This window comes from Neophocaena asiaeorientalis, unplaced genomic scaffold (assembly GCF_003031525.2).
Source record: "Neophocaena asiaeorientalis asiaeorientalis breed wild unplaced genomic scaffold, Neophocaena_asiaeorientalis_V1.1 scaffold629, whole genome shotgun sequence".
Classification (NCBI taxonomy): domain Eukaryota; kingdom Metazoa; phylum Chordata; class Mammalia; order Artiodactyla; family Phocoenidae; genus Neophocaena; species Neophocaena asiaeorientalis.
This window is the reverse complement of record NW_020175468.1, coordinates 3,079,584-3,102,551: the sequence shown is the minus strand read 5'-3', so window position 1 is coordinate 3,102,551 and position 22,968 is coordinate 3,079,584. Positions and strand designations below refer to the sequence as shown.

The window sequence follows — 22,968 nt, the reverse complement described above, 5'->3', positions numbered from 1 at the left end:
TCGATTACTTCGAGAGCAACTGGGCGCCGCGCCGGGACATGTGGGTGCGTTTCCGCGCCTTCGAGGCGGCCCGCGACCTGGACGCGTGCGCCCTGGTGCGCGGCCACCGCCGGCGCCTGCTGCGCCGCCTGAGCCCCTCGCGCAGCGTGGCGCAGTGCCTGCGCGACCTGGTGGCCATGCAGTGGGCCGACGCGGCTGGGGAGGCGGCGCCGGATGTCTCCGACGATGGGGGCGCTTGGCTGGAGGGTGAGCTGGGGAGGGGAGCCCAAGTGGAGAACGAGAGGATGAAGGGTGTGGAAACCGGAAACTGGGGCGGGGCGGGGAAGGAAGGAAGTTTTAGGAGAGAAGCCCAGTTAGAGAAGGAGTGGGCCAGAGGGCTGGAGACCAGAGACCGGGAAGGGGCTCAGGTAGAAAGTGAGAAGGGGAGAGGGTTGCAAATCCGAGACTGGAGAGGGGTCCACTTGGAGAACCAGAAGGTGAGAGGGCTAGAGGGGAGTGTCTGGAGAGGGTCCCAGTTGGAGAACGAGCACCTGAGAGGGCCCGCGATCAGAGACTGGAGGGGGGGCCCGCTGGAGGCTGAGAAAGACTGGGGTCTGGAAGGTTATATCTGGAGGGGGGCCCAGGTGGAGGACCAGAGGTTGAGAGGATTGGAAGAGTATACCTGGAGGCTGGCCCAGCTGGAGGATGGAAGGATTAGGCTGCTGGAGACCCCAGACGGGAGGGGGACCCTGTTCGATTATGAGAGAGCCAGCAGTCTTGACGGGAGCTCCTGGAGGGGGGCCCAGTTGCACGATGAGAGGGTAAGTGGACTGAAAACCAGAGACTGGAAGGGGCTGCATTTGGAAGCAGAGAAGGAAAGGGGGCTGGAGGTCAGAAACTGGAGGAGGGTCCATGTGGAGAAGCCCTCGGAATTGGTCCCCGAGAACGGAGACCTAAGGGGGCCCCAAGGGGGAGATGTGAGGCAGAGAGGGCCAGAGACTAGAGAAGAGCGAGCAGTGAGGTTGGGTGTCAAAAGAAGAAGGGACCTGGAGGATGTAGTTCTGGTCCAGCTGGGGGACACAAGGGTGACAGGCCTGGAGAATGGAGATGGAGGGGGAGCCCAGGCTGGGGGCCCCAAGAGCAGAGGAGGGCAGGGGATGGAGTGTGGGGACACAGCAGGGGGCCGTCTAGGGCTGGGGAATGGAGTCACGTGCAGCACTCCCGTGGGGACTGTGTTGGAGGGTGACTCAGAGTGGGCAGTGACAGGGAGGATGTACCTGGCGGCCGGAGAGAGCGCACAGGAAGGAAGCGGAGGAGAAGGCCCCAGGGAATCAAAGAGGCCTTGCTGCCCCTCGGAGGAGGAGGAAGTGGACTGGGAGCCCCTGGCCAAGTTCCGAGCGGCCTGCGGGCCAGAGCTGGCAGAGCTGGTGGCCGAAGAGCTGGCCTTCGCCCGGCAGCACGGCACCCGCGGTTTCCATTGGACAGGAGCTGGCTTTGCCCTGAAGGACGGCACCTCGGACTTCTTCCTGGACGGAGCCCTGACGCGCTGCAGCTGCTCCATCCATGCCGCCCGGCGTCTGCCCTGCCGCCACCTCTTCGCCGCGCGCCTGCTCACAGGGGCAGCCTTATTCCACATGGACCTGCTCAGGGATTGCTGGGGGAGAGCCCCCGAGCCCTGAGCCTGCTCGCGCCTGCCCGTCACCCTCCACGGTGGGGGCGGGAGGGCATCCTTCGATCCCAAAGATAATGGGGCTGAGCCCAAGGAGGCCACCCCAGTCCCCCCGTCCACCTCCTGGGGCATCCAAGTGGCTTCATCTGGGCAGTTTGCCTCTCTGGGTCCGAGGGGAGGCAGACGGTGTGGGTCTCGGAGGTCCTGGAGCCGCAGCTGTGGCAGATGGTGGTGACCAGGGTGGATTCTGAGGGCTTCCCTCCAGAGAGGAAATGTGTGGTGAGAGGGTGTAGACAGGGTCAGGTCCGGCCAGGAGAAGGAAGGGGATAAAGCTGGGGGAGGGGAGGACACCAGGTTGTGGGGAGAGCCTGGCAGGAGGAGGGAAAAACGGGGGGTAATGAAGAAGAGGGAAGGGGAGGAAAGACAAAGGGGACGCAGACATGGAGGAGAGAGGACAAGAAAAGAGGCAGAAATGGAGAAGAAATGGGGACAAATGGGAAGGGAGGAAAGGAGAGGGGGTGGGGGAGGGGAGGAGGAGACAAGGATGGAGGAGAGGGAAGAAAAAAAGGAGATGGCAAAGGAAAGGCATGGGAGGGGGGGAGAGAAGAAACGAGAGGGGAATGACTTGGGGATTTCTCTAAGGCCTGGAGTCTTGGATCCCCTTCACCTTCTGGTTGGTCATTCCCGGAAGAGGCAGAATAAGAGGGGCCCTGGGAGTCTGGTGGGATGGGCTGGCGGCTCTGCAGTGGGGGAGGGGAACCCTCTGGACGTCTGTGCTTCAAGATTGGAATAAAACAGTATTTTGGTTTCTGTGCTGAGTTCTTGGCTTGTGGGGGAGGGTGGGAGGCCCAGACCCAGAGGGCAATTGAGATGGTCCAGCATTCCTTGACTTTTTCTATCGACAGGCCCTACTGTCGATGGAATGCAGGGACCCAAAATGAATCCATCTTCATGGCAGCTCAGGCCTCATCCTCCCTTGCCTGGACCAGTATGCCATGGGAACAGCTTGCCAACATCCGTGGATCCTCCAATGAATGACTAGTCCGTGCCAATCTCGGCCACTATGCCAGTGATTGGTTTATGAATGGGCGTGGGGCCTGATCCTGCCCAATGGGTCTGCTTAGGGCAGGGAGGCTTCTAAAGTTTCTCTCAATCCTAAGGAGAAGCCCCAGAATGAGACGGTTAGGCCTAAACCTGCTTGCAAGCCTCTTGATAGGATGTGAGAATGAAGGATGTCATTGAGGATGACAGAGCTAAGAGATGAGGAGAATCTGGGGAGCCCCCCTGGCGGTCCAGTGGTTAGGACTCTGCGCTCTCACTGCCAAGGGCCCAGGTTTGATCCCTAGGCGGGGAACTAAGATCCCATAAGTCGTGCTGCAAAAAAATAAAATGAAAAGAATAAAGAAAATCTGCATCTGGTTGAGTCCCTAAAGTCTGCCCTATGGGGTTGGGGGCGGCAGCTTCCTAAGTAAGATAAAAGATATTTTAATACTCATGGCAGTTTGAGTTGGGATTTCTGTTATCTCAACTGGTGCGGGGGACTGCAGGTGATAGAAATTCAGGTGGAAATAGCTCAGCACTTCTTAAACTTTATGAACAGATGAATCACCAGTCGGTCTGCGGTGGGGACCAAGATTGTGGAAGGTTCTCCGATGACGTGGTTGCTGCTGGATTGTGGAGCACACTTTGAGTAGCAACGAAGGAGCTTAATGTAAAAGGTCATCCAGCCATTCATGTCGCTGGGAAATTAAAGTCTTCAAGGGCAGCTGAATCCAGGGGCTCAAATAATGTCAGGTTTCTCCCTTGTGCTTCTGCCCTTTATGTCACGGCTTCCTTCAAAGGAAAGCTATCCCCTTTGACTGAGAAAGATAGCGACTTGAAGCCGTAATCTCATATCCTCAGATCTTGATCCCCAAAGACCTTTCTACCAGCATCCCAGCATCAAATGTCAAAGACGAGGCTGATTGGGTTTACTAAGTGTATCAGTATCAATTATCTATGGTTACGTCGATGCTGTGTAACAACCATGACCCTTCAAAAATATTTAGTGATAAGCATTTATTGTTTGTGCCTTTTATTGTTTCTTGTTTATGTGCTCAAACTTGAGCAGGCCTCAGGAAATTGATTACCCAGAGACCATGTTAAAACACAGACATCCCTCCCACCCCGAATTTCTGATTGAGTAGGTCTGAGGTAGGGCCTGAGAATTTGCATGTCTAATCAGTTCCCAAATAATGCTGAGGCTTCTGCTTCAAAGACCATGCGTGGAGGGTCTGCTCTGAGCCGTCACCCTGGACATCTGCCCATTCTTGTAGCAGACTGACAGGGCAGACAGAATGTACATGCGCGTGCACACAGGGGAAGACCCTGAGATAAACCAAATACAGATCCAGAACCAGGCAAAGCAAGATGATTGGCCAAAGGAAACCCAGAAGAAATGCCCCATATAAGTCATTCAAACTGCCACAAGGACGCGACTCTCTGAGGCCGCCAGTTTGTGCCTATTCACACATACTCTTTTTCCTCCTAATAAACACTTTACTTGTTTCACTACTTTCCGTTTCTCTGTGGGAATACATTTCTACAAAGCTGACGGGCCAGGGGCCTTGTCACTGGCCACTGGTCTAGTGGCTAGGATTCAGTGCTCTCACTGCAATGGCCTGACTTCAATCTCTGGCTGGGAACCAAAATCCTGCTTCAAGCCGCTGAAGGCGGAGGTCACCTAAGATCAAAAAGAGGCAGGAGGAATCCTGGGCAGGCAAACCCAATAGCAGTCCAGTGCAGACCGATGTCCCAAAGCTCCCCACTTGACTCTTTTATCCTTAGACTCTTGGATGTGGGTTAGGGAGAGTCCTAGGGAGGGAAAGAGCTCAAGCCATACCATAAATTGAAGAAGGGTTAGTAGAGGGGGGTCAGGGTGTGAAAAAGGGAGAGATGTTAATAGTGACCATCGGGCCTTATAGGTACAGGAAGAGGTGAGTCTTTATCCTGGGAGCAGTGGGAAGCCATTCAAAAATTTTCAAGCAGGAGTATGGCTTGATTGGATGTACAAAAATAAAATTACCCCTGGCGGCTTTATTGTGACAAATGGATCGGTTGTGAGTCCAGAGAAGGAAGAGATTTATGGTTAGCAAAACGGGACAGAGAAGTAGTTTCTTCACAGAACCGGATATTTTGTTTGCGCTGGGTCTTTGTTGTGGCGCTGGGTCTTTGTTGTGGCGCAGGCTTAGTTGGCCCACAGCATGTGGGATCTTAGTTCCCCGACTAGGGATCGAACCCAACCTCCCCTGGACTGGAAGACGGATTCTGAACCACTGGACCACCAGGGAAGTCCCTCAGAACCGGCTCTTGAAGGATGCATTTGACAGGGAGAGAACGGGGAAGCGCATTCTCAGCAGAGGGAGCAGCGTGTGTAACAGTCCGCCTTTGGGGAAGGCAAGAGAAAAATCCAAAGGTCAGTGACCCTTGGACCTCTACATGCCCCACGTGCCCAGCACAATCCCTCAGGCCTCTACTCAAATGTCACCTGCTTCTAAAAGCCATCCCTGAACAGTCCATTTAAAGAGTCATCTCATCCCTTTTCTCTGCTTTATTCTTCACAACAATTAACACTGCCTGAAGTTATGCCACACATCTCGACCAGTTTAGCACTGTAGTTAAGCTTACAGAGTATGAATCCAGATGGTCCTAGTTCACATCCCAGCTCTACTCCTTGCTATGTGCCCTTCTGTTGCTTAATCTGTTTGTTACAGTTTGGCGATAATAATAGTACCGGTCTCACAGGGCTTTGTGAGATAGATGAATTCGGGTGTGTACCAATGTTCTCACATGATCTGCATTTCCACTTCTCCCGAAGCATCTCAATAACCTATTAACATACCGTTTTCTCTAGCGATTTGTGTTCATCGTTGTTATTAATAGTCAATCTCCCCCCATCAAATTATAAACTCTATTTTGTTTCCCATTGTATCTCCAGTGCCTAGAACAGTGTCCGGTGCAAAGCAAGCCCTGAGCAAGAAAGATGAAAGAATAAAAATGGCAGACTGGCTACTAGGGCTGGTGCTTCATCACGCTTCATTGTTGCTATGGTGACAGTGGAGCCTGCCCGACGAGTCTCAGCTTCAGTAACCTTGTTTCTATCCGGCTCACCCATTGGCCACCTGCGTCTCCAGCTGTTGCAGCCAGAAAACTACAACTCCCGGCAAGCTGAGCGCCTCCAACGCGGTCCGCTAAGCGTGGGCGCCTGCGCAGTAGAATCTACCACCCGACATTCCGCAGGAGTGTGTACCTGCTGCAGGGCGCCTAGTCGGATAGGGGCAGAAGAATGGGGAGGACGCTTTGCTCTCGCTGAGAATTGTGGGGCTCCCTAGTCTCTCCCGGCTCTCTTGGGTCCGAAGGGTCTGGGTCCCAGAACAGCCATCTCAGCGTGGGGTGGTGGCGTGGAGGAGACCTCTCCGGTTTCCATGGTGATGGGCCAGGCTAGGCGCGCGTGATGGCTGCGGGTGCGTTGCCATGGTAACCCTGGAGCGAAAGGGGGCGGGGTGAGATGAAAGTGTTTAAGGACTGTCTTGGGAGGAAATAGAGTAACTGCAGAGGAACTAAGGTGCTCATGGAGGAACGGAGAGTGTGATGGGGGAATCGGTGTGACATAGGTGGTGTTGGGGAGATGCTAAGGGATTGGGAGTGTTTTGGTGAATCATAGGTAAAAGGAACCGAGAATTGGGTTGTTTGAACATTTGTACAGTTGTTACAGGATTCTTATAGGAGCGAGTGGAGGCTTGTAGGGAACACTGAGATGTTTTGGGAGAATGGGGGAATTATAAGAAGAGTTTGATGTTTTGAGGTGTAATGGGAAGTTGTATAGCTATGTTGTCTAATACCCTAGCAGGTAGCCACATGTGGCTAAAGTAAATTAATTAAAGTGAAATATAATTAAAAATTCAGTTCCTCAGTCACACTCACTCCATTTCAAATACTCAATGTCTCCACTGTATTGGACACTGAAGATCTACAACATTTCCATCATCGGAGAAAGTTCTATTGGCCAGTGCTGATAAATAGGGTGAATTGGGATGTTATGGCGAATGTGGAGTTTCCCGGTTCCTAACTGTCCAGCCATATCTCTTATCACTTGCCCTCCTGCCTCACCTACAGCGGGCTCCACCCCGTTCCCCAAACAGGACCAGCTTATTCCAATTTTTGCCCCTGCCGTTCCCTGCCTGGATTGCCCATCCAACTCTTTACCTTTCAGACTTAAATGTCACCTCCCAGAAGAGGATACCCTGGACAGCCCTATTTAAAGTAGCCACCACCCCATTCCCACCACCAGCAACTATTCCATTCCCCTTTCAGAAACTTTATCAGGATCTAAAATTATCTTGTCCATCATTTGTCATTTAATTGTCCATCTTCCCCACTAGGGGGAGGTCTTGTGCTGTTTACCATGAAAAATTCCAGGGCCCGGAAGTGTGCCTGGCACAGAGGGGACACTCCATAAATTATGTTGATGAAATGCATAGAGGCGATTCAGAATTTGGAAGCAGTGATATTACAGGGGAGATTGGGGGTATTAGAGAAACATATTCATAGTGGAGCTGGGGGACATAGAAGAGGAATAGATACCAGGAATTCAGGTGATAAAAGAGGAACTGGGGCACAAGGGATACATTAGAAAACAAATGAGGGGGTGGTAGAGGAGGACTTGGGATGTTCCATGGAATACATTGTTATTTGCAGAATTATTAAACGCCCAGTGCCTCAGTCTCCTCATCTTTAAAATGGAAATAACAGTAGTATCCATCTCATAAGTTTCTTGGAGGAATAACTGAGGTAACACATGGGATGTGTTTGGAAGACTGTCATCATCAAAATTATTACTGAAGTTGAAGCAGGAGTTGGGATACACAGGGTCCTGCCTCCCTGCCCCACCCCATCCCCCAACTTGGCCTCATGCACCTGGGAAGAACTCTGGGGTTCCAAAAAAATGGTTTGAAATCCAGTCTGCTGAAGCACGCCATCTCAGACTATGGGCCTGTGTTTTTGTAGCAACAATTGGCAGGAGACGGGTAGCAGTAACTCTTCTCTGTGTGGATAGTAAAGAACTCTCTTTGGGGCTTCCCTGGTGGCGCAGTGGTTGAGAGTCTGCCTGCCGATGCAGGGGACACGGGTTCGTGCCCCGGTCCGGGAAGATCCCACATGCCGTGGAGGGGCTGGGCCCGTGAGCCATGGCCGCTGAGCCTGAGCGTCCGGAGCCTGTGCTCTGCAACGGGAGAGGCCACAACAGTGAGAGGCCCGCGTACCGCAAAAAAAAAAAAAAAAAAAAAAAGAACTCTCTTCATAGCTCCCCATATGGCCTTCTTCACTCATCAACATCCTATACCTGCCCCCCATGGTGATACTTAATTAGCCCTGAACTGCATTGTGCCAGGTGGTTTACCTAGAGGATCACCCCAAACACCCCATTGTGCCCGTTTTCCAGCTGGGGAAATTAAATGAGAGTGGTTCAGGAACTTGCCTGAGGACACAGCAGAGAGGAGGGTAGCTTCCCGCTCAACCTCCACCCCTGCACTTCTTCAGTGGTTCTCATTTTAGCAGAAAGAGTGCTTGGATGAAGCCATGCACAGCAGGCTCCCAATACGGCTGTCACGCACTTGTTGACGCTCCTTCTCGCTGAACCTCAGTCTCTTCATGTGGAAAATGGGGATAATAGTAACTAACCAAGGCTGTTTTGAGAACTGAAAATAATGTGCTTATACTTGGCCCATGCTAAGTACATCAGTAACTGGTTGTCACTATATATCTGCCCTTCCCGTTTCTTTTTGAGAGACTGAAGCAGTGGGTTGACGTTTGAGGGGAATTTGGTGACGCTGCAGAGGGAGTGAAGACTCCCCTTTTCAACCTCCTGAGAAAAACCAGCCACGGTACCAGAAATACACTACGCATGCGCATTCAGGTGGCCGGAAGCGCCGCTGCCCCGAGTCCTCCAGTAAATGGAGACCCCGGTGAACCGGCAGTATACCTGGACCGAAAGGTGAGGCGGCGAAGTCTGGGAAGATACGGGTCGAATCTGAAAGGCACCGGGGGAGCCAGAGGTCTGGTCAGTCCCTAGTTGAAGGGACTCCCTTCATGCCTCTCCCCGCACACACAGACTCGGGTAATGGTCTCGCCCGATTCCCGTACCCTTCTATCACTCCAGGACATACCAAGTTTCCAGCAGAGGGGTGGGAGGAGCCGGCCTGAGTGAGGAGGGGCCCATTTGGCGGGTGAGATCATTGTCACGGAAGTCAGGAGAAAAATGGGGGGAAGTGGGGGTCCAAACGGGAGAAGAGTGGAGAGGCCTTCAGGAGACCCTTGTGTGCAGTGGGCGGGGCCTGGAAGACCTTTGTCAGGGAAAGAAGGCGGGGATCTCTGGATGGGCGAGTTCATTGGGTGGGGAGGTGGGAGGTTCGGATGGACGAGTTCATTGTGTGTCTGACTGAGGGGGATGAATGGTTGGGAGAGACCATTGTTTGCACGGGGAGATTTGGGCAGTGCTTGGGAGTGACCTCTGCGTGTATGAATGCGGAGGGTCACGGTGAGTGTGTGCGCGGGTAACAGGTTTGAACTGTGCCTTGAAGCAGGAGTTAGATTCTGACAGAGGCTCTGAGATGTGGGCCAACAACAGGTGCAAACGCCCCATGATGGAAGAGTTAAGGATCCACTTGCAGAAGGAGGGTCTGCCCATTGGAATGTAAGGTCCGTGGGCAAATACATCGAGAGTGATGCTGGAGAGTATGCAGGGGACATATAAAAGGAGACTGGACTGCCAGGCTGAGGGGCCTGACGCTGTCCCACGATCCTGGGGAGCCATGGGAGGGTTGTGAGCAGGACAGGAGCAAGATAAGCTCTGGGTGTAGAAAGACCTGTCTGGGGCTGTGTGGGAGACGGACTGGATCGGGGAGGTTGGAGGTGAGAGGTCAGAGAGGAGGCTGGGGTGATGATCCCGGAGGAGAGGAGAAGACCTGAGCTGGGACTTCCCTGGCGGTCCAGTGGTTAAGACTCCGTGCTTCCACTGCAAGGGAAGAGGGTTCTATCCCTGGTCAGGGAACTAAGATCCCACATGCGTGTGGCGCAGCCAAAAAACAGACAAACAAAAAAAGACCTGAGCTGTGGCAGGGGCCATGGGGACAGAGGGGAGAATAAAAGACAGAAAACGTGGGAAGGTTGGGAGACTGATAGATCAGGGAGGGGGTAGGAAGGAGGAGGACGGAGGGATGAGAACTCCCTGGGAACCTGACCCAGCGATTGGGTGGCAGTGAGGCTGCTGGGACAGTGATGGGCACAGATGGGGACCCCAGGAGGAGGGGCGTGCTTGCAGGAGGACTCTGAGGTCTGCACAGATGTCATGAGTGTGAGGGGCCTGCAGGTCATCCAGGGGGCTTGGGAGTGAGGTTCCGGTGCTGTCAGCTGTGGTTGGCCCTGGGTACTGTGAGGCTCATTGGGCTAGCTGGGGAGAGGGAAGTGAAGTGAGGAAGACAAAGGTTCAGTCCAAGAGGCCATATTGTGAAGGGCCTTGAATGCCAGGTTGAGGGGCTCACTTTTTTTTTTCTTTTTTAAAGATGTATTTATTTTTGGCTGCATCTGGTCTTAGTTGCAGCGCCTAGGCTCTTCGCTGTGGTGCACGGGCTTCTCTGTAGTTGTGGCATGCGGGTTTTCTCTTCTCTAGTTGAGGCACGCGGGCTTAGTTGCCCCGTGGCATGTGGGATCTCAGTTCCCCGACCAGGGATCGAACCGGGCGTTCCCTGCTTTGTAAGGTGGATTCCTTACCACTGGACCACCGGGGAAGTCCTGAGGGGCTCATTTTTCTACTGGGGGTTCTGGGGAGCCATGGGAGGAAAGTGAGCAGGGAAGAGGCAGGAGCAGCTCTGGAGGCCAGAAAGACTCCTCTAGGGCCACGTTGGGGATGGACTGGAGAGGGGAGACTGGAAGCAGGGAGGCCTGGAGGAGGCTGGGTGAAGACACACATGAGCTGGTTTCAGGGCTATGGGGTTGGAGAGTACAATGTGTAGCTGTTGGTGGAGGCCATGGGAATATCTGCCGTCCCTCCGAGGAGGGTCTTGGAGAGAGACGGCCTCCCTGGGCCCCCAGGGCAGATGAGACTTTGGAGGAGACCTCTCTCCCAACTCCAGCAGCTTAGAGAACACCCTCACTGTCACCTCCCTTCTCTCTTCCTCAGCCCCCTTGGAGCTGACCGACGACAGCCCCACCTCACCCTCACTCCAGCCTCCAGAGCCAGGGGCTGGGTCTGGGACAGACCGCACCCCATGAAGGCGGGAGATGGAGAAGCGGGTCCTGGAGACCCCCCAGACTTTCTGGGGTTCAGTCCATCTCAACTGAGGATACACCCTGAGGAGCCTGAGGTCCCAGAAGAAGAGGTGAGCCCCCCGACGCCCACCCACCCCAGGAGTCAGGTCTCAGCAGGAATAGAGATTTAGGCAGCTGTGAATTTGACTCCCAGATCTATCACTTCCTGGCTTTGTGTCTTGGCCCATGGACACGCTGCTCTGAGCCTTAGTTTCTGCTTCTGTGAGAATGAAACCTTCCCTGTTGTGGGGATGCCAGGAGATGGTGTCAGATTCAGAGCAGTTGCACAATGAACGTATTCATTATTTCTGTGCCTAGAACGGTGATGGATGTACGATTGTGCTGGATCTCAAACTTGACAGCCATTTGAGAAAATGAGGGCTCCCTCGCTCCCTCCTCCGTGTACATCTTTCAGGTCTTTGCTTCAGTGTCACCTTCTCAGCGGGCCTTCCCAGGTCATCCCCTTTAACGTGGCATTCCCATCCCACCCCAGGCATTTCCTATCCCCTTTCCCTCCTTTACTTCTCAGGCTTTCCTGAAACGTTTGCCTTCAAGCTAGTCTTCATAAAAAACCCTAACTCGGGCTTCCCTGGTGGCGCAGTGGTTGAGAGTCCGCCTGCCGATGTAGGGGACGCGGGTTCGTGCCCCGGTACGGGAAGATCCCACGTGCCGCGGAGTGGCTGGGCCCGTGAGCCATGGCCGCTGAGCCTGCGCGTCCGGAGCCTGTGCTCCGCAACGGGCGAGGCCACAGCGGTGAGAGGCCTGTGTACCGCAAAAAAAAAAAGTAAAAACCCTAACTCTAGGGCTTCCCTGGTGGCGCAGTGGTTAAGAATCCGCCTGCCAATGCATGGGTCCCCATCTATCAAATGAAGGTTCATTATTACAAGGGTATGATATTGTGAGTTCAAATCCCACCTCTGCCTCTTACCAGCTCTATGATCTGATCCGGATATTTCTTAATTTCTGAGCCTCAGTTTTGTCATCTGTCAGATGGGGATTATAAAAGTCCTCTCCTCATAGAGTGAGCTCAGGGAGTTAATACACACAAATTGCTCAGAACAGTGCCTACACCCTCTAAGTATCAAATAAATATTAGTTAATAACGTTATCTCTAACACCATCCCCAAATTCACAGATGAGTATGGGTTTGTGAGGGCTGCTTTGGTGTTACTTTCCAGATTCAAATCTTGACTCTTCCACTCCCAAGCTCTGTGACCTCGGGCAAGTGACTCACCTTCTCTGAGCTTCAGTCTCCCTGCAGACGACTGGGTTATTGTGAGCACTCAGTCTGGTGCCTAGTATCCAGAAGGTGCTGAATAAACGCCAAATAAAAGGTGTTTTTTTTTTAGCTGTGTCCCCTCTGTGGAGTCTTGGCTGCAAATGGCATGTATTGGTTTCCCATGAAACCAATTACCACAAATTTGGTGACTTAAAACTACACACATTTATTCACTTACAGTCTGGAGATCAGAAGTTCAAAATGAATTTCACTGAGCCACAATCAAGGTGTCAGCAGGGCTGTGCTCCCTCGGAGACGTTAGAGGAGAAACCATTTCCTTGCCTTTTCTATCTTCTAGAGCTGCATTCCTTGGCTCCGGATCCCTTCTTCCATCTTCAGAGCCAGCAGCTTAGTATTTTGGTTCAGTGGTCACATCACCTTCTTCTTTTGCATCAAATCTCCCTCTGCTTCCCTCTTATAAGGACACTTATGATTACCTTCACAGTCACCCAGATAATCCAGGATAATCTCCCCATCTCAAGATCCTGAATTTAATCACATCTGCAAAGTCCCTATTACCATTTAAGGCAACATTCACAAGTTCTAGATATTTAGGACCAGGATATATTTAGAGGCCATTATTCAGCCTACCATATGACAGAAAACCCCAACTCAAACTTGCTTAAGCAACAAAAGGTAATATATTGCCTCACCTAACCAAAGAGTGGAGGAAAGGATGCTTCAGGTGAAGCTAGATCTAGGTGCTGTCTAGATCTAGGAAGCTGTCTCTCTCTTTTCTTGGGACTGTTTTCCTCTATGGATATTTCATTGCCAGGTTGACTCTTCCCGCAGGGTGCAAAAGATGGACACAGGCAGTTCCAGGCTCATATCCAAAGATAAGTGCTATGGAGAAAAGTAAAGCCAGGAAGCAGGTAGGAAGAATCGGAGGGGTAGCATGAGTTTCGATTTCAGATAGAGTGGTAAGGAGAGGCCTCAGGGAAAAGTGACATTGGACCAAAGACCTGACCAAGGTGAGGGAGGAACTGTGCGTCTGTGGAGGGGAAGAGGGTTCCAGGCACCAAGTCCGTTGAGGAGGCCTTGAGTGTGGCCAGAGCCTAGTGAGCCAGAGGAGAAGGCAAGAGATGAGGTCAAAGGGGGGACACAGGCGGGTCATGCAGGGCCTCCTGGGTCGTGAGGACTTGGGCTTTTCCCTGAGTTAGAGGGGAACCAGGGGAGGCCTCTGAGCTGAGAAGGGACCTGAGCTGACTTAGGTGTTAACGGGCGCCTTCTGGCGGCTGCGTGGGGAACAGACCTGAGGGGTGGACGGCCGAGGCAGGGAACCCGGAGAAGAGACCACAGCAATAGCCCGGGAGAGAGATGATTTCGGCTCACGGGAGGGTGCTGGCTGTGGAGACGGTGCGAAGTGGCCCGATTCTGCCTGTATTTTCAAGTTAGAGCCAACAGGCTTGATGAGAGATTAGATGAAGGTGTGTGAAAAAGGGGTGTCAGGTTTTTGCCCCGAGCACTTGGAAGGAAAGGAGGAGCTGCCTTTTGCTGAAATGAAGGCGTCAGGAGGGACGGGGCGGGGGGGGGGGCAGAATTTCAGTCTTAACCCATTCAATCCGCATTTGCCGCTCCAGGAGGGCGGTCCCATTATCTGCCCATTTTACAGATGAGGCGGCTGCAGCCCCAAATCCACAGTCATGTCTGGGCAGGGGTGGGATGGGGGGATGACCCGAGGACTAAGCCCATTCCTCTCTTCCAGGCGCCCGGAGGAGACGAGGCGGAGGCTCCGGCCCTGGTGCAGCTCATCGACGAGCACGGGACGTACTCGACTGCGCGCCTGGTTCCCGACGTTTCTGCGGAGGAGCGCTCAGGTAAGGAGGAGCCAGGCTCGCTTCGCAGCGGCTCCGAGGGCCTGGAGGGGCTGGCGCGGCCCAGGCAGTTCAGCTGCGCGGCCTGCGGGAGGGCCTTCAAGCGCGCGTGGGAGCTGCTGAGCCCCGAGGTGGTGCACACGGCGGCGCGGCCCTTTCGCTGCGGCCTGTGTGCGGCCGCCTTCAAACGCCACTCGGACTGCAAGGGCCCGCGGCCGGTGCACAGCGACGAGCGGCCGCACGGTTGCGATGCCTGCGGCAAGCGCTTCAAGCGAGCCAGCAACCTGCAGGTGCGGAGAGGGGGGCGGGGCCGACGAGAGGCCGGGGTACGCGAAAGGGGCAGGGGAGAGTGGTGGACCGAGGTGGGCGGGGCCTGTTGCGAGGGGCGGGGCCTGCGGGGAAAAGGCAGGGCAAGGCAATGGACCTAAGGTAGGGCCAGGTATGAAGGGAGGGGTGGAGGTGTCTGGGACCAGAGTGAGCGGGGCCTTGGACTGGCGGTGAGTGGGAGCCGGTGGGGAGAGGCAGAGCCCACCGGAAGAGGGAGAGCAGAGCTGGGCCTGAAGGGAAAGTGGGCGGGGTGACCAGGAGGCCGAGGCGGGGAGGGGTTAAGTGTATGTGGAGGTGAGCTAGAAGGTAGAAGAATCCCAGGAAAGATGTGAGGGGAGAGGCTTAGAGAAAGTGGTCTTGGCACTCAGGGAGGTAGCAGCTGGGATGATCATGAGATGATGGGAAATTGGGGATGGGTTTTCGAGGAAGGTAAGAAGGAGACAGGAGTCAGATTTGGAGGAGAAGGTACTGGAAGGGGAGGCTTCCATGGCTGGGGAGGGGTGGGGAGGGGGGAGGTGTGTTGAGGGCCATGATGGGAGGAAAGGAGAGGCTGGGAGTTAGCCTGGAGGCAGCCCGGCTCTCAGAGCTACCCTGGATCTCTCCTGTTACTGGATGCTGCTGTGACCCTCTCCTGCTGCCCCTTCTTGTGTGGCCAAGGGGACAAGAGAGCCTGGGATTCCCTACCCAAGGGGGAAGCCCTGCTTCCAGGGCTCTCTGGATCCACCATCCCCAGGGTGCACTTTGCCCCACCTGTGTGCACAACCTCCAGGCTGGACGGGTGGAAGGGAGGCTTGGACTGGGCTGTCCTTCTGTGGGTGCGATATCCCCTGAGGCCTGGGAAACCCCCGCCAGCTCTCCTGGGCCACCAAGTTCTAGTGTGGAACTCTGAGGATTCCAAAGAATATAAATTTGAACCTGGCCTTCCGGGTCATTGTGAAGGTCTATTTGTCAGGGGGGGAGGAAGAACGTATTTTATTTAATAGTTTGGTTTGTAATTTTAAAAATTTTAGACAATTGGTATGTGTATCTTCATTTGGTCTCTTTCTCGGCGACCTGCAAGGAGTAGGGGTGGATCTACCTGGAGAGGCATGTCCTGCAGAGGTGAGCCACTGTTCCTCACTCCCGGTGCTGTCCTCTTCCCCAGGAGCACCGCCATCTCCACATGGGTGAGCGCCCCTTCCCCTGCCCATCCTGCCCGAAGCGCTTCAAGACCCCCTACAAGCTGCACCGCCACGAGCCTCTGCACGCCCCTTCGCGGCCCTTCCCCTGCCGGGACTGCAGCAAGGCCTTCGCAGCAGGGCCGGCCCTGCTTCTGCACCGGCGGCGGCACTGTGAGGACAAGCCGCACTCCTGCAAGGTGTGCAGCGAGCGCTTCATCCACCGCCACAGGCTGCGGGTGCACGAGCGCATGCATATGGGCGATCGGCCCTTCGTCTGCCTGCTGTGCACCAAGGCCTTCAAGCAGTCCAACGCGCTGGCCTCTCACCTCCGCGTGCATTCGGGCGAGTGGCCTTACCCTAGCTAGGTGGCTAGCTGCTGCCATCCTGGACAGCACAGGTCTAAGGTATGAAGGCATGAAGGGTGCCCGGTAGTGGCTGTGACATTTGAAGAACTGCCACTGATGCCCATGTAAGCCACTTAATATACTGAATATTCTTGAGAAGGGCTTTGCAGAGGGCCTTTAACGAAACCTTTTTTTTTTTTAATCCCCTGCAGAGCCAAGACGAAAGTTTATAAATCTCATTCCAGGGTAGTAAGTGCACACACCCAACCGAGCACACTGGTTATGTGGCATAAATGTACATGGTAATAACGTTAATCAAATCAGAGCTGCTGCCATGTATAACCTGTTAGGTGGCCCTGTAGCTGTGTCAGTGTTCCTCATTTACTAAAACGTCAGTGTGGTGATGAGGTCATCTGGTGGTGAGGATGTCCCATTGGTGGCTTGTGGCATAAAGAATATGAGGGTAGCCACAAATGCAGGTAGGAGCTGTAGGAGCCTTTCTTGAATGTGAGCGCTTCTCGATCCTCCTCCACCACCTGTACGTAGACCTTTGGTACTAAGGCCTTGTTGGTGACACTTGTCAGATTTAAAGAAGTTCACAGATGGATGGATAACTGTTCACTGTGGACACCCTGGGTTATGTCCTTGCAGGCATAGCACAGCAAAACCATTGGTGCTGAGATCTTCTAGTTGGTGGTGTATGGCATTTTAGGAACAAGCATTTTGCCAGACATGGGCGTGACCTGCACTTCAGGTGGGCGTCACATCTCTGTTGGCTGCTTCTTGGTCCCCATCTGTCAGATCAACTTGTAATGGTTGGAGGCCTTTCCACACCATCCACAGTGTTCCCTTCGACCCTAGCATCAGCTCCATGAGGCCTACCTTTGGATGGACGTCCACTCTCATAGACCTTGCCTTGCAGGTGGCTGGAAGTGTGATAAGATAGCTTATGGGATGGTGGCCACAGTGGTGTCCAGAATATCTGAGTCGTCCCATCCCAGCTCTGAGATCAGCTCTGCAGACAGTATTTTTTTAAGCAAGTGATAGCCCAGGTATCATGCAGCTGATGCCAAAGATGTCCCTTGGGTGCTGAAGAGGTCCCCTGGGTACTGAAGGTGTCCCCTGGGTGCTAAAGATGTCCCCTGGGTGGTTTGTGGGATTTTTCAGAACATCAGTATTGCCTCCCACCCACACCCTACTCTCAGCCCTTCACAGATGTGCTCTCTGAAGAGAGAGCTGAACTTACGGACAAAGTTCAGCCCAGGGAAGTGTGTCACGGTCACTGGGGCTGTGATCTTGGTGATCTGGGACATTTCCAGAACACCTTCAACTCTCCCTCTCCCACCTCTTGGTCTGGCCTCAGCTCCATGGATTCTCACCTTCTGAATGCTGTTTCTTTCAAGTCCCCAGCTTCACCTCCATAATGTGTTAGAGGTTCCCCCCACTCTGGGAATTTATGTAAACACTTAATAGCATTGGGGGAGGAGCTAGGGATTTGCCTGGGAGGCATAAAGTGGGTCCTATCCATGTGGCATCACAGTTTAAGGTCAAGTCCTTAAAGGTCTTAGACCTCCCCCCGCCCTAATATGCAGCTGTGCCTTTGACAGACTTGCATTTTAAATTTTATCAAATGTCTTATTGGCATCTATTAAGATGATTCTGATTTTTCTCATTTGACCTAATAATATGATAGACTATAGTACATTAAGAAGAGCAGAGATATCCTTACATTCCTAGAATAAATCTCACCTGCTTATAGTATCCTCTGTTTTAATGATTTCTCTTCACCAATATTTTATTTAAGCATCTAAATTCATAAGTGAGGACTTCCCTGGTGGTGCAGTGGTTAAGAATCCGCCTGCCAATGCAGGGGACATGGGTTCGAGCCCTGGTCTGGGAAGATCCCACATGCCGTGGAGCAGCTAAGCCCGTGCACCGCAACTACTGAGCCTACGCTCTAGAGCCTGCGAGCCACAACTACTGAAGCCCATGCACCCAGAGCCTGTGGTCTACAACAGGAGAAGCTACCGCAATGAGAAACCCGCGCACCGCAACAAAGACCCAATGCAGACAAAAATAAATAAATAAATAGATAGATACATAAATAAATAAATAAAATAAAAAGCAGAAACCTGTTCTGGGGGAAGATGTCATGTGGTACATTTACAGTCATTTTATCTATAATGTCAGACTTAAAACTAAAACTTCATCAGCAGGGGTAGAAGCAGAAAATTTGATAAATAATTAGAAAAAAAAAAAACTGATGATGGAAAGAGATCAATATATTACCCAGATTGTAATGAGCAGGGAACACTTCAAATTAACTGTGGCTAAGCTGCTAAAGAAAATAGGGAAGATCAAAAAGCAGATGAAATAAGGGCACATTTCAACAGAGAATTGGAATCTAGACAAGAATCAAATCAAGATTTTGGGCAAATGCAAAATCTGAAACTAAAGTTAATTGAATAGGTTTAATTGTATACTGGGTCCTGAACAAGATGATAAGATGGGACTCATGAATACAATGACAAGTCAATAGGAAATAGCCAAATGGAAGCACGGAGAGCAATTGAAAAAACAAAACAAAACAATACAAAACAAAAAACAGAAGAGAATAAATGATAAAAGATATAAGGAACATATATATATATGAATATAAGCCATACATACATATAACTTAAGTACCAAAATGAGAGGAGAAACACATTGAGGCAGAAGCAAAATTTGAAGTAATAATGGCTAAGAATTGTCCCAAACTGATGAAAGACATTAACTCAAAGATTCAAGAAACTCAGCAAAATCCAAACAGGAAATACACAAAGAAAACCACACCTGGGCACATCATAGTCAAACTGTTGAAAATCAAAGCAAGGACTAAATTTTTAAAGAAGCCAGAGGACATTCAGGTTTGTTTCCATGTCTCGGCTATTGTGAATAATGCTGCAATGTACGTGGGAGAGCAAGTATCTCTTCAAGATCCTGATTTTGATTCCTTTGGAGAAATACCCAGAGGTGGGATTGCTGGATCATATTGGGTTGGCCAAAAGGTTCATTTGGGTTTTTCCATAAGATGTTACAGAACAATAGTTCTGTTTTTAGTTTTCTGAGAACCTTCCATACTGTTTTCCAAAATGACTGTCCCAATTTGCGTTTCCACTAATAGTGCACAAAGGTCCCTTTTTTCCATATCTGGTTTTGATTTGCATTTCCCTGATAAATTAGTGATGTTGAGAATGTTTTCATATACTGTTGGCCATTTGTGTATCTTCTTTGGAAAAAAAAGCCTATTTAGGTTCTTTGCCCTTTTTTAATCAGTTTTTTCTTTCTTTCTTTTGCTATTGAGTTGTATGATTTCCTCTGATATTTTAGAAATTAATATGCATACATAAAATTAATCCAGCTATTCACATACGCTTGGTACAATTTAACGTATGGCTGTTACATCTCAATCAAAAGAAGGAAATGCAATGAACTTGTGCTAGCCCACTGGATAGACTAGTGACCTAACCTTTGGCCAGTCCCTTCTTTGTTGTGAATAGTATTTTCTTCAGAGAGGTGTTTTTTCATAGATCAAAGAATCCTTAGGAAGTCTAACAAAATAAGTAGTTTACCTGTCCTGGAAGAGTGCCATTTGTCAAAGTTCATTAAGTATTTGTTTGTTGGTTTGTTTTAAGTTTTCTTTTTTTTTCTCGCGGTACGCGGGCCTCTCACTGTTGTGGCCTCTCCCGTTGCGGAGCACAGGCTCCGGACGCGCAGGCTCAGCGGCCATGGATCACGGGCCCAGCCGCTCCACGACATGTGGGATCTTCCCGGACCGGGGCACGAACCCGCATCCCCTGCATCGGCAGGCGGACTCTCAACCACTGCGTCACCAGGGAAGCCCTGTCAAATGAGAATTTTAAACACTGGGTTTAACAGACAGAGGCCCCTTCTAAGTACTTTACAAATATTAACTCATTTAATGCTCACGACAACCCTATGAAGTGGGTGCTATTAGTCCCGTTTTGTAGCAGGGGAAACTGGGGCACAGGGAGGCTAAGCAAGCTGCCCAAGGTCACAGCCGGCTGGGGGCGGGCGAGATTCTACCTCGTGCCGTCCTGCACCGGACTAGGTGGGTAGGCTTCCCTGTACTGGTGGGGTCTTGAATTTGGGATCTTGTCCGTCCTCCCCCATCAGGATGTGAGCTCTGGGTGGGGGCACCTCGTCTGGTGCACACAGGCATTTAATGAACATTGTGGAATCAAGAAGGGATGAGTGGATATCTTAGGATGGCCACATCCCTTCGTGACCGCCTGCGCTCTCCTGCTGTGCTCTGCTCGGGGAATTCTATTCGTGGTCAAGACGTTTAGTCCCAGTAAACTCGATCCTCGGGGCGAGGGGGGACCCCAAGGAAATCACCAGCTTGGGCTGAGTCAGGACGGAGAAGAATCCGCTCACGGCGGGGCACGGGCGCCACCTGGCGGCGGAGTTCTGCTAAGACAGAGCCGCTGGGAGACCCGGAACGTTTGCTTTGGGTGAAGTGGAATCGACATCTGAAAGGGAGTTGATATCGGGTGTTATTAGTGGGCAGTCGTCTGAAAATCAGTGTATGATGATGGGTGCCATCTACCAGTGGCTTCCAAACTTTTCTGGCCGTGACGCGCAGTAAGAAATCATTTCACATTAACATGGTTTCATCAAATACCACCCTGTACTGCATGATGGTTTTTATTCTCCTGTATTCCTATTTTTAAATGTTGGTCAGATCCCCTGATCACACCTCCAGGGATTCCCCCTCTGACTTCAAGATGAACGGAGCTCAGAGAGGTGAAGACACTTGTCCAAATCCACACAGGTTGTATGCGACAGTGCCAGTTTCTGCCTCAGTCCTAAAGCAGAGAAATCACTAAATGCTCCAAATTTCACTGCCACTGAGTACAATTTAATTTAGTCCTTTCTCCATTTTGCCAATAAGATTGAGCTGCACTGGTCTGCTGTTTTCTTATTACTGTATAATGTAAATGAATGACATTCCCGAGCTCAGGCTTAAAAAACGCCAAGTCTTCTTATGTTACAAAATGAATCTGAGACGGCAGTAAAGAATCTACATTGAGGTGGCACTCACAGCATCATTGCCAACACCACTGTCACCATCACCGCCATCACCATCGTCACCACGGTCGTCATCATAATCATCACGTCCCCTTCTCTGTCACCATCAGCATCACACCATGATCATCGTCACTGTCACCACCTTCATTCACCATCATCACCGCCATCCCCACTACGGCCATCACCAACATCGCCACCACTGTCACCGCCACAGAAATCACCCCCACTTGAAAGCAGGCATCAGCAGCCCACTCTTTGTCTCCTAGCTACAGCCTTGGCCCAGCAAGCCTGCGTCCTCCATCCCTCTCTCCACCCTGAGCCACAGGGGATGTGACTATGACCCCGAGGGTAGTGCTGTCTTACTTGGGAACCAAGAGGATTCTGGGTTTGATTCTCTGACTTTTCTTTAAGTGACCTCAGTTCTATTCTGAGCTTGTTGCCACAAGGTTGACCATCCATAGATGGTGAGCCCAGCCCCTGGACCAGGGGAGGCTCTGCTCAGTGTAGCTCTAGGACCCTTGAGGTGGCTGAGACTCGGGGTGGGGTGTTTAAGGCTGAATGCCTCCTGCTATAGGGGTTTGAGACCACTTTGGGAGGGGAGACCTGAGGGTCTGGGTTCTCTGTACTCATTGTCCTGTCTTAGGAGAGAAAGAGGAAGTCCCTCTGGGATGGCAAATAGGGCCGGTCGTCATGACTCTGCCCCCCGCCAAGATGAGACTTCCCAGGTCCCAAAGGAGAAAGTGAGAATGACAGCCTAACTTTCAGAAGTCACATCCTAGGGAGCTGCCATTTCCATCGTCTTCCTGAAGTACCCGTTTTTAAATTTCTTGTTCACTGTTATATCCCCAGAGCCTAGTACTCTGTATGGCACGTAGTAAGTACTCAATAAATGTTTGTCAAATCAACGGGAAAAGAGATGGAGAGTTCCCCTCCCCTGCAACTGTTAGGGAAGAGATGGGATTCTGCATCATATCGTTAATTCAAAGGATCTGATTTGATACGGTGTGAAGGGGAGAACTTTTACAAAATTATTAACTTTGTACTGTGCACTAAAGAGACTTTGAAAATTAATAATTCATTCCAACATCTCCTGTTCCTTATGAATATTTCTCAGAAGTGATTTCAACAAAAATGTTTTCTACCATGCCCCGAACTGTAGGAGTTGTGGTCAGGTCCAGTGACTATTCCCTCCAGAAGAAGGCTTTCACCCTGCTGGGTTGTCTTGGTCATTTTGCTGCCCTGCTTTTAACATCCTGCCTGTAAACTGAATAAATACAGGTAAGCTTTCTCGTTAGATCACAAGATCGATAGCCCTTTCCCTCACGATGGGAAACTAAATCCCATGACTCTGATGGATTAATTATCTTACGAACAAAACTAGTGAGCCCACGTTTGTACTAAATTAGCAAACGGTGCCAGGCCCACCGATGACGACTTCCGGGATGGCTGAGAGTAGAAGGTGACGACCCCTGCTCGCAGCCCCAACACACACAGGCGAGAGTCACCTCCAATTTTGTCCGATTTTTTGAGTCCAATTTTGAAGATGGTTTTGTGTTCTTAAAGCATTCTTATAAAGCCTGTGTGTTGAACTGCATTTGTGAGAATAAAATGAGTTCTAGGTCCCTTATTTTTCTTTAATACTTTCTTTCTGTTGTCACTATTTATATCGTTTGTATGTCTTGATTAAAGCTAATTAATCAACGACGTGGTGGGCAATTTGGGGGGCAATTTGGAGTTTTTTTCTTTCCTGTGCAATGTTGAGGTAGCAAGGTTGACATGCTGCTTTCAGTCCCCTCTCTTGAGATATGAAGAATTCCAAAATATTAATTAAAAAATGTTAAAGGTACACACTGAGATTCTGGGGTTGCTTCTTACTGCAGCATAACCCAGCCTATCCTGACTGATACGGTTTCTGGTTCTCAGTAGAGCCTGAAATGTGCAAGTCTCAAAAAAAAAAAAAAAG

General features: G+C 51.4%; 1 protein-coding gene across 1 annotated transcript in view; it reads left to right on the top strand.

The window, feature by feature from the left end:
- ZSWIM9 (zinc finger SWIM-type containing 9) overlaps window positions 1-1,940 on the top strand; it is a 24,592-nt gene extending 22,652 nt beyond the window's left edge. Inside the window, exon 5 of the mRNA XM_024768243.1 lies at window positions 8-1,940. Within this exon, the coding sequence (XP_024624011.1) occupies window positions 8-1,658 (1,651 nt within the window). The 3' untranslated portion in view covers window positions 1,659-1,940. The remainder of the gene's footprint in view (window positions 1-7) is intronic.
- Window positions 1,941-22,968: the final 21,028 nt, after the last annotated feature.